The 12,124-nt window shown below is 33.1% G+C and overlaps 1 protein-coding gene across 1 annotated transcript; it reads right to left on the bottom strand.

Moving 5' to 3' along the window:
• Positions 1–4,084: 4,084 nt before the first annotated feature.
• Positions 4,085–4,807, bottom strand: LOC127097877 (secreted RxLR effector protein 161-like). The gene has a single exon (XM_051036369.1). It carries the CDS (start codon positions 4,805–4,807, stop codon positions 4,085–4,087), a length of 723 nt encoding a protein of 240 aa, XP_050892326.1.
• Positions 4,808–12,124: the final 7,317 nt, after the last annotated feature.

The following is a 12,124-nucleotide window of genomic DNA, read 5'->3' as shown; positions in this document are numbered from 1 at the left end:
ATTATAAGAGACACCTTCTTCACAATCTCCATCTTTTTGATGATGAAAAACCATATCGTTTGATAGTTTTTGTTTAGCATTTGATACTGATGACTTCTCGATAAGTGTACCGATGATTTCGCAGTAGTAAAAAGATCGAATCCACAGGGACTACCTTCAAGCAAGACAATATGTGTGTAATATATAGAAAATTAGTAAGAAGGCGTTTTCGAGTTTCAGTGAGAAAAGTAAATAAACGATTAAACAATATCATAAAAGAGGTTAGATTATTTTCTATAATCCCCTATTTCTCTATTGTTGATGTTTGATGCCATGTATGAATGATTTTATCACCATAACACCACAACGAATTAACAAAATCATTATAGTCGACCCCTCACGAAATAACTCACTAACCACTACTCAGAGTTTTCTATCTCTAGTCCACCAGCGTAAGCATGGTTAGACGATGTATAAAGCGTTAATTTCCTATGCCTCTACTCGGGGTCTCCTATTTCTATTCAACCAACATAAGTACAACAATTTCCCTAGGTTTACCACATAGACTAATGGTCATTATTCCCTATATGCCCAAAATCAGATTAAAAGAGTATCTCATATAAAAATCATTATGAACAAGAAGCAATTGAATGACATTATAGATCAAAAGGTTCATACAATGGTTAAATCAACATAGAATCCAACAATATAGAAATATATGTGAGTGCGACTTCTGTTAGATATGTTTTGCATGATGTTAAAATTACGATACTTTAGCATTAATGTATGTTGGACGGTGTCCTCAGATTCTTTATGTGCATCATAGCATTAGGAAGCATATAAGTATTTGGAAACAACTTAGAAAAGGTCTTGCACGTGAAAATTGAAAATAAAAATCCATCCTCCTTTATGTTTTCCCTAGCTTTCTTGCACTATCATTAAAAATAGGCACGAATAAAAAAAGTTTTTTAATTAATTTGATAACATATATATAATTGTTTGACATGGTTTTTAAACGAAAAAATATAAGAAGCTAGATTTTTTTTTATTTAAGTGCTTATTTATGATAATTTATTTTAGTGGAGGTTGTGAAGTTATAATTAATCCAAAAATAATAATGAGTAAAATGTGGAATATAAAATGTAAGGGAGAAGAGAAACACAAATGATATATATTATGGTTTGCTTTCTTCCACTGAATGGTATATCTAGCTCCTTTTTTTATTAGAGAAATTTTCACTAAGTATCAAGATTTTTAATTACAAGCCTCATATCAAGACTCTGAACAATGAACACTTAATACCCTGACTCTTCACAATGAAAACTTAATACCCAAGCAAGAAAGCACACCACTTTCTATTTTATATCACCTTTCACCAAACACCGATGAATTAAGAATCACACTAATTCTTAAGAGATGAAGAATAATCTTTTATAGGTTGAAAAATTCCAAACCTAACATGAAAATATAATCCTTAACAATATTACTTTTCAGAATAATATCACTTTAAGACTCAGAACTTTCGGGTTCCAGAGTGTTTGATAAAATTTTCAATACTCGAAATTTGAATCACCACTTATAAATGTATCAAGATTTTTAATTACAATCTTCACATCAAGACTCTTCACAATAAACACTCAATACTCAAACAAGAACGCACACCACTTTCTATTTTACATCATCTTTCACGACGCACTATGATGAGTTAAGAATCACACTAATTCTTAAGAAATGAAGAATAATCTTTTATAGACCGAAGAATCCAAAATCTAACATTAAAATATAATCCTTATCAATATTACTTTTCAGAACAATATCATTTTAAGGCTCAAAACTTTCAGATTTCAGAATGTTTGATAAAATTTTCAATACTTGAAAATTTGAATAACCAATTATAAATGTGTAAATTTCTTATGTAAAATTTAAATTTTTTTAGAAATTAAACAAGGATTTATAGACTTTAAGAAGGCACCATGAATCATTATAACACTTTGAAGAGGCATCATAAACCACTGCACAACTTGAACAATGCATAAAAAGACACTTGTTCATGAAAAAAATAGGTTGCCAGGTTGATGTAATCGATTACATGCTTTTAATGTGAGAAAAAAAATACATATCCAACATCATGTAATCGATTAAATATATATGGTAATCGATTACCATTGTGTTTTTTTACCGCTTTTATGTTGAAAACAAGTTGCACCAACATGCAATTGATTACATATGTATGGTAATCAATTACCATAATGGTTTTTATCTTCTCTTTTTGTATGTTGGGAACAAGTTGTTTTTTGATTTTGCAAGGTTTTATAAGCTTTGAAGTGATATTTGAACTTAAAAGGTAATCTATCAAATGTAAAGACAAATACTTTAAAGATTTTTGATTTTAACTAATGAGTTTTTCATTTTGTGCTTTGATATTTAAGGTCTTTACCTTTTTCTTCTTTGTTGATATCGTTGTATTTATAAAAATTCAACTAAGGTTATATGAGAGATCTTCTTCACAATCTCCCCCTTTTTTATGATAACAAACTACATCATTTGATAGTTTTTATTTAGCATTTAATACTTCCCCTTATCTTTTTTAGCATTTGATATCTTCCCATTTATTTTTCAATTAAAACTTTAGTGTCCTGAAATAAGATAAACAAAAAAAAACATGCATACCTTTTCTGCCCCTTTTAACATTATAAAAAAAAACAATAATAATTCATGTGTCATCCAACAAACATAGCATAAAGACATAGAGAAAACACATATGATAGTTAATGAAACAATCATAGGACAACCAAAAAATAATTCAGATAGACAATGCAAATAACGACGAAAACCACAAACATAAACAAGTCATAAAGCATGCAGCTAAGACATAAGTGCTAAACGAGCAACTAAAATCATCATCATCCTCCTGAAATACGTCTAGTTCATTTAGCATTTGTGAGATACCATCCATATCCTGACGAAGTCCATCAAATTGTTGAGTTATAAACCTTCAAATGCTAAGTAACTCATCCATAATCATTTAGTTTGTAGGCCCACCTTCAAGCGCAAAAGTAGATGCTGAGGAAGAAAATGGAGAAGAATCATATATAGACGAATTTAGTTCACTCTTATGTTTGAGGTAGTAATCAACATGATCCCTTATTATATCCATTTTGTTAATAACATCGACTTCAACTCGATGATCACGAGTGTCCATCTCTGTCTTTAGTCCCCCACTTGTATCGACATGATAGTACTTAAAGAGACGAGTCATAAGATATGCATATGGTAAATCACATTCTCAATCTTTTTGAAGCAGCAAATGCTTGCATGACAAGATAGATAGATTGAAGTTCTAGGTCATTGAATTGAGTATGATTTGAATTCTTTGGAGGAAGGATATATCATAAACTCTAAAAGTGAACACTATCAAAACTATTAGAAAATCCTAATACTCTAAAGCTGAGGAGAAGATAAAACGCTAGCTATAAAAAGTAAAGACTTTTTCATTTCTTTAATACCTTCAAATGTACCAAAGACAGGACATATGTAATACTAATAGGGATAAATAAAGTAAAATACTCAAACATCTAAATTAATTGCAACACCATTAACCCATGAAAACAATTTACTACCCATTTCTTTCCGATTACAATATAAAACATGAACCGACTCAGAAGCAAAATCACCAAGTTCTTGAAAAGTTAAAATTATAGAGTCTAAAGTTTTCGCTCAACAAACTTTCGTCTGTTCCGTTGCTGGAAACAGAGATGAGAAGATGACAAATGTTACTGTCTTTTTTCTCTTTCATTTTATTTATTTTTTGGCTGCACTCTCAAACTTTTCTATGAAGAAAAGCTATTATTGTTAGGTATGAGAAAAAACCTTGCATATTATTCAATAGATACTATGCTGTTATATAGCCAATAGTCTGTTACAGAAACAACCAAAGCTAAAAAATAGCCACTACTGACATAAACTAAAAGAGTTATTCAATGTAAACCAACTAACCTATAAAGTAGGACGTTATTCCTACGTAGCATATCTGGCCCTAAATACTAGGAAAAACAACCTAGCTGATCTTTTCATACTCCCCCTTAAGCTAATATTGTGAAATACATTAGCTTACTAGTGCAATGTCACACATTCCTAGTGAAGTTCTAAGCTTTTGAAATGCATCTGCTTTCAACGACTTAGTCATGATATCTGCAACTTGATCAACACTTGCACAATGGACTAAAGAGATAACTCCTTCTTCGGACAAGTTTCTTAAGAAGTGAAACCGAACATCAATGTGTTTGCTGCGTCCATGCATAACTGGGTTTTTGGACAGCTTGATGGTGGAACTATTATCACAATTTATGCTTATGCAATCCCTTTCTTCATGACCGAGAACCATAAGTATCCTCTTCATCCAAATAGCTTGACAAGCACAAACAGTTGTTGCTACAAATTCTGCTTCTATAGTAGAAAGTGTGATTATAGGTTGTTTCTTTGAGCTCCACGCAACAGCTCCTAAAGTGAGTAGAAAAGTGTACCCACTTGTACTCTTTCTGTCTTCTGCATCACCAGCATAATCACTGTCCTTATAGGCCTTCAACTCCTTACCTTGACTGCTCATTTTGTAAAATATTCCCAGATTCATAGTTCCTTTCAAATATCTTAGAACTCTTTTGGCAACTTGTAAATGAAGTTCTGTAGGCTTTGCCATATATCTGCTCAACAAACTAGTTGCATACATCAAACCATGCCTGGTGGATGTAAGGTACATGAGACTTCCTACAATCTGCTTGTAGTAAGTTTCATCTACTGGGTCACCCTCTGCATCACTATTAATTTGCATGCCTCATACAGTAGGATTGTTGACAGAATTGCTCTATAGCATTCCAAATCTTCTTAAAACCTCTTCTTCATAACGTCTCTGACATATGAAAATTCCTTCCTTCTTTTGCAAGACTTCAATTCCTAAGAAGTAGCTCATACATCCCAAGTCTGACATATCAAACTCCCTCATCATGGAGGCCTTGAATTCCAACATTAAATTCTCATCATCGCCAATGAATATTAAGTCATCAACATAGACACTGACAATAATGATTTTACCTTCTTTGCTTCTCTTGGTGAAGAGAGTTTGTTCATAGTCACAGCCTTGGAAACCTTCCTTGATAAAATGAGCTTTGATGCGACTAAACCAAGCTCTTGGAGCTTGTTTTAATCCATACAATGCTTTGTGTAGCTGATACACCAAATGCTCATTCCCTTTTTTCTCATAGCCTCTTGGTTGATCAACAAAAACTTGTTCACTCAACTGACCATGTAAGAAAGCAGACTTTACATCTAATTGGAAGATCTTCCATCCTTTCTGAGTTGCTGTAGCTATCACCATTCTCACAGTGTCAAGCCGAGCTTCTGGAGCAAACACTTCAGAGTAGTCTATTCCCTGCTTCTGAGGGTATCCTTTCGCCACTAAACGAGCTTTATGCTTTATGATCTTGCCATTTTCATCTCTCATAGTCTTGAAAACCCACTTGACTCCAATCTTCTTGACGCCTTTTGGTAGTTCAGATAGTGTCCATGTGTTGTTCTTCTCAATGGAATTTATTTCATTATCCATGGCTTTCCTCCATTTTTGTTCTTTCACTGCATCTTCAAAATGAATTGGATCTTCGGTTCCCGCGTCTTGGACCATGTTAACTTCATCATCATCAGATAAAGAATCTCCACTTACAAAATCATTCAAATATATAGGAGCTCTTCTTACTCTAGGAGTTCTTCTTTCTCTCCCTTGAACTATATCCCTCTCAATTTGGTCTCCTGAAAACTCTATTTCTTCTCCACTTTTACTTTCCGTGACTACCTCCCCATTGCCAGGACTTACTTCTCCGTCTTCCTCATTTCCATCTCTCACTTCTCCACTTCCCTCAGCTTGTGTTTTCTCTCCCCATTCTAAATCTATACCAACTTGTGTTTCATATTTTTTTCCCAAACCCATTTCTCATCTTCTTGAAAGACCACATCTAGACTTATTATAATTTTGTTTGTGATGACATTGAAAAGTCTATATCCCTTAGTATTTTCACTCACCCCTAAGAAAATGCAAACTGAACTTTTGTTGTCTAGTTTACCTCGTTTGGCGTCTGGAATATGAGCATGAGCAAGGCAGCCCCAAACTCTGAAATGATCCACATATGGTTTGATTCCGCTCTATGCTTCTTGAGGCGTTACATCTTTAACTGCCAAGGTGGGGCAGCGGTTGAGAACATGGAAAGTCCAATCTACTGCTTCGGGCCAGAATGATTTTGGAATTCCTTTTGCTGATAGTAATGCTCGCACCATATTCATGACTGTCCTGTTTTTTCTCTCCGCAACGCCATTTTGTTGGGGTGTGTAGGCATTTGTAAGTTGCCTTCGAATTTCGTTCTCTTCGCAGAAGTGGACAAAGTTTGTTGAAGTATATTCACCCCCTCTGTCTGTACGAAGACACTTGAGCATCATACCTGCTTCTTTCTCAACCATACTCTTGAATATTTTGAAACAGTTCAGAGTATCCGATTTTTCGGCTAGCAAATAAGCCCATGCTTTTCGACTATAGTCATCAATGAAACTTAAGAAGTACCTCTTCCCACTGTTGGAGATGGGAGATATGGGACCACAAATTTCGGAATGAACGAGCTCCACGGGCTGAGTTGATCTCGATGAACACTGCTTTGGAATGGAGTTTCTTGTTTGCTTTCCATTCAAGCAATCCACACATGTGACAGTTGAGGCTGGGAACCTTGGAAGACCATGAACCATGTCTTTGTTCTGCAGCGTGTGTAAGCCCTTATAACTGAGATGACCATAGCGTTCATGCCGGAGTTTTGACAGATCAGCTCCATTTGTATTGAGACAAGTCACCTCCGTATTCTTTTCTTCTCATGTTCCACGTGTTTCTGGTGGTTCGGACAGGATAGTGAACATTCTGTTTGCACTCATGATAAATTTCACAATCAATCCTCTTTGAGGATGATATATACTGCATGCTTCTTCTTGAAACAACACTGCCAAACCTTTTTCCTGGAGCTGGCCGACGCTCAACAAGTTGTTCTTAAGTTCAGGTACAAAATAAACATCCCCAACGATGTACAAGATTTCTCCTAGCATTAGTTTGACAACACCTTTTCCAGCTACTTCCATTTTATTATTGTTTCCAAGTTTGACAGAATGAGAGAAAGTCATATCCAAACTTGAAAACATACCTTTGTTATTACACATATGATTTGAGCATCCTGAATCCACAAACCATATATCTTTCCTCTTTATCTCACCCACATATGCCATGAGCAGGAGATCATCTTCTTCCAGCTCTACATAATTTGCTTCTCTGTTCCACATAGGACATTCATATTGGAAATATCCTAATTTATGGCAATTGAAGCATTCGACAGTTGCTTTATTGACGCTGAATCTTCCTCTACCTCGACCACGCCCTCGAGGTGAACCTCTACGTCTGCCTCTCGCAAAAATTGTTCTTCCTTCCACTTTAAGAGCATGGTCTTCATCTTCTCTGTTGACTTTGGGTCGGTTGAACTTTTGTTCATGCATTACTAATGAACTTTGTAGTTCATCAATGTAGATGTCATCTGCGTCCTTTGATTCTTCAATAGACACCACCACATAAGTAAATTGGTCTGTTAGAGTCTGTAAGATCTTCTCCACGACCTTTGAATCCGGCATATCGTCTCCATTGTTGCGTAATTTGTTTGATACCACCATTACTCTTGCAAAGTAGTCAGTGATAGTCTCTCCTTTCTTCATTTCGAGGATTTCAAATTCTCTTCGCAAAGCATTTCGCAGAGATTTCTTCACTTTCTCATTTCCTCTGAACTTCTTTTTCAATGATTCCCACACGATTTTGGATGTGCTTCGATCCAAAATCTGCTTAAACACATTTCTGTCTATTGCTTGGTAGAGGTAATGTTTTACCTGGTGATCTTTGATTAGCACAGATTCCTCGGTTGGTTTTTCAAAACCAGTTTCCACCAGATTCCAGACACCCTTTGCCCTCAATAGATTTTCCATTAGTTCGCTCCAATGATCATAATGACCATCAAAATGGGGAATTTTGGTAAGTGTTTTATCGTCACTCATTCTCTCGGTTTTAATTCTCATAGGCTACTGCAGCAGTTTAGTTCGCTCTCTCTGATACCATATGTTAGGTATGAGAAAAAACCTTGCATATTATTCAATAGATATTAGGTTGTCATATAGTCAATAGTCTTTTACAGAAACAACCAAAGCTAAAAAATAGCCACTACTAACATAAACTAAAAGAGTTATTCAATGAAAACCAACTAACCTATAAAGTAGGACCTTATTCCTACGTAGCATATCTGGCCCTAAATACTAGGAAAAACAACCTAGCTGATCTTTTCAATTATTACTTGCACTGTTGCTTTGTTTTAGCCTTGCCCCATTTCAATTTTATGTTACTATTGTCTTTGCTACCTTCGTTTCAACCATCAAAATCATAGCTTTGTAATAGCGAAGAAGAAACAAATGAAATTTTATGATATCTTGTTGACTCATTTGTTTGTAAACCCTGTGAAGTTTCAATATTCATAGTCATTTAAACAGTTTGTGTTTATTAGGCAATTGAATGTTGGTTTTTAAATCGCGGAATTTGATATATCTCTATGAATCACATTCAAAGACTACTGTTAGGGTTTCAATTATGGTTACATTGCAGAGACGTTAGAAACCTTTGATGTCGCGGCTTAGATTGTAGGTTAACAACCACTACAACAAAAATGGGTTTAGGCAACAACGAAAAACCGCCCCTTAAAGGTATAAAACCGTTGCTTAATGCTTTAGGGGACGGTTTATCAAGCGTGGAATAAACAGCCGTTGCTTATTCCATTAGAGCGCGGTTTTTTGATTTCTACCTACGGATTCTGAACACCATCGCCTTAAATATCAAAGTCCATGGTTTTAGTTGAACTTTTAAGCTGCGGTTTTCAAGTAACAACATAAAATAACTGTCCCCTAAACGTGTGAAAAGGCAACCGTTATTAATAACCAACAGATGTAAACCGTAGCTTAATCTATAATTTAATTTACACAACACACATAACCGCGCCTAAAATAAAGGAATATACTACGGTTTTTGATAAGCAACGCATAAAAAGCGTTGTCTATAGATTGAAAAACAAATCAAATTTATATATAACGTTAGACTTTGAAAGACATAATTAGTATAACATTTTCCTGTTGTGCACTTTAGACTTTGAAAGATATAATTAGTATAGAATTTTCCTGTTCATTTATATGGTGATACATTTATGATCATATACCTTCACATTATTCTAATAGATTATTTTTCAATATTATTAGAAGAAACACATTTATAAATTGAAAACATATATAAATATGAAGTATTAATAAGATGAAGTGTAATCAACTCTTTGAAATTCAAAAAAATACAAATATTTTCAAAATAAATCCAAGCAATATAAGTTATAGCTAGTTGGCTTATGTAACTCCATAAAACAAAACATAATCGTCAATATTTAAATCAATGGCGGTCTTTATCATATTCATTGTGTTGAGGTCCATGAGAATCATCATCTTGAAAACCATCATATTGAAGATCATTATCATCTTGATCATATTGAAGATCATCATCATCTTGATCATATTGAAGATCATCATCATCTTGATTATATTGAAGATTATCGTCATCTTGAAGATCATCATCTTGTTCATCTTGAGGATCATCTTTGTTTCTAACCTATAAATATGAAGAATTTCTTTTATATATTATTCAATAACAAAGTTACAATAATCAAAGCGGCATATGCAAGGCTTCAAATGACTCAACATCCATGCAATAATGATTCAATCCAAACAATCGATAGTTATATATTACTCACTAACGAACTTTGCACGCTTAGAATTCAAACTCGAATCTTTGAAATTTATACATGAATCTTACCATCTAAACCATTATACAATGTTAATTTTTAAAAAACATAATGAAAATGTGCATGGTAACATATGTTCACAATGTTCAACCTAGCTAGCATGAATATATACTAACTTAATGAGTAACTTATAAAACTAACACCGCATGTTTAAAAAATTAAACAACTATAAAATAACAACTCAACACTTAATAAAATAAATGTTGATTTTTATTAATGTCAATTATAGTACCTTTTGATGAGTAGGAGCATATGTTGATGTCGATGAGCGTGGTGTTGGAATATTATCATTGTGCAAAGCTTCTCTCATCTTATCATCTACTTCCTCTTCACTTAAATGTGGATTTTGTTGCATATACATGCTTTTCAAAAGTGCCTCCATTGCTCCCATCTTTTGCGCCATGTCAGAAATCTTACCATCATATTGCATTTTCATTAAAGAAATTTCTTCATTTTTTTTTCAACAATGATGGTGTGACAGTTCTTCCATAACATCTCACTCTACCGGGCTTTTCTTTCCCAAACAATGATTGAAATGCTTGTGTTCCAGCTTCAACTGAGTCTTCAATAGATTCTTGAAGTTTATCCTAATATTTTAAATTATTAGTTTTGAACAAAATTAAAAACCACATGTATTTATAATGAATATTATAATTTAACTTACAATAGCAAATTGGGTTTCCCCATCCACTTGTTTTCCCTTGCGACTTTTTCGAGTTTCAATAAACATTTCAGCTTGAGTGACTTCTTCTCCATCCTTTTTTGCCCGCTACATGATTATTCATATATTAAAAAAAATACTACTTCATAAGATATTGAAAAAACAACTTATTCTATTGATAATCACACACAAATGTCATACCAATTTTGCACGAATTCTAGCAAAATTTGTTGGTCCTACACGATGCATAAACTTTTGCTTGCTCCTATTACCTGCATTCTTTTTACTAATATCCTACAATACATAAAATAGTTCACCGAGTAGAATCAATGTTACATGTAAAGAAGTTGAGTTAGTTCATTGAGTAGTAAGTATTTAATAAAGATAGCATGAAAATATGCACAATAATGTCTAAGCAGAAATTATGCTAATATGGGGCTGCAATTGTGTTTCATTATGTCTATATTGTCTTTACTACTAAACATAATTAGAAATTGTCTAACTAGAAAATATGTTAAATATGCAAAGAAATTTAACTGTGTTTCATACCGTTCGAAACTATGCACATAATTGTTTGAATAAATCATATAAACGAAAATTGTTTGATATATAAATGCTGATATATAAGGGAACATGAAACTCAATCCAAAATTACTCTAAGATAGAATTAATATAACAATATATTATTTTATAAATTAACACTAAATATAAGTTGTATCAAAATTGTTTGAAATAAATCATATAAACGAAAACTTGTTTAGTGGTTAGAATACTTATAATACCAATTCGTGTAAATTCTTCTAATTGAGTATTTTATTTCTCACTTTCATAATCTTGCATTTTTTAAAAATTGTTCATATCTTAACACTATATTTCCTCCTGGACTTTCTCCTCGAATTCCAAATTCCTCACATATCTTAACACATATTTGACATGAATAAATAATTCTTGTTTATTATTAAAATAATGAAAAAAATTATTACTCTCAAGATTAGTGCAACATGTCTGATCAATAGGAAATCAAATTAAACTATACTTGTTATGGTTGAGTGCAATTTCTATGGGTGCAGACCTGTTATGGTTCAGGTTTTAGGACCATTACAACCGCCTTCTTAAGTTAACCTTCTTCATGGACAAAACAAGGACATATACTCGAATAATTGGTTACTAACTAATCTTATGTGAGGTCATTTTGGTTTTATGAAATTAAAACAGGATTAAAATAACTGTATATTTTTGGTTGATTAGATATAATAGTGTATAATAATACTATATTCTTCCTAACTTCTTCTATTTTGAAAAGTATGTCCCTCCTTTTATATGATTAATTAAATTTTTTAACTCTGTTAAGTTATTCTTGTACCAAAATGTTACTATAATATGAGTTACTAAAAACCCAAAACTAAACCTTATGTGACTATCAATAATCAAGAACATATACTCGAATAATTGGTTACTAACTAATCTTATGTAAGGTCATTTTGGTTTTATGAAATTAAAACAGGATTAAAATAACTGTACATTTTTGGTTGATTAG

Source organism: Lathyrus oleraceus, chromosome 1 (genome assembly GCF_024323335.1).
Source record: "Lathyrus oleraceus cultivar Zhongwan6 chromosome 1, CAAS_Psat_ZW6_1.0, whole genome shotgun sequence".
NCBI lineage: Eukaryota > Viridiplantae > Streptophyta > Magnoliopsida > Fabales > Fabaceae > Lathyrus > Lathyrus oleraceus.
This window is presented reverse-complemented; position numbering and strand designations above follow the sequence as displayed.

Excerpts from the sequence above, each read along its gene's own strand:
- LOC127097877 (XM_051036369.1), bottom strand. The coding sequence starts at position 4,807 with ATGCAAATTAATAGTGATGCAGAGGGTGACCCAGTAGATGAAACTTAC.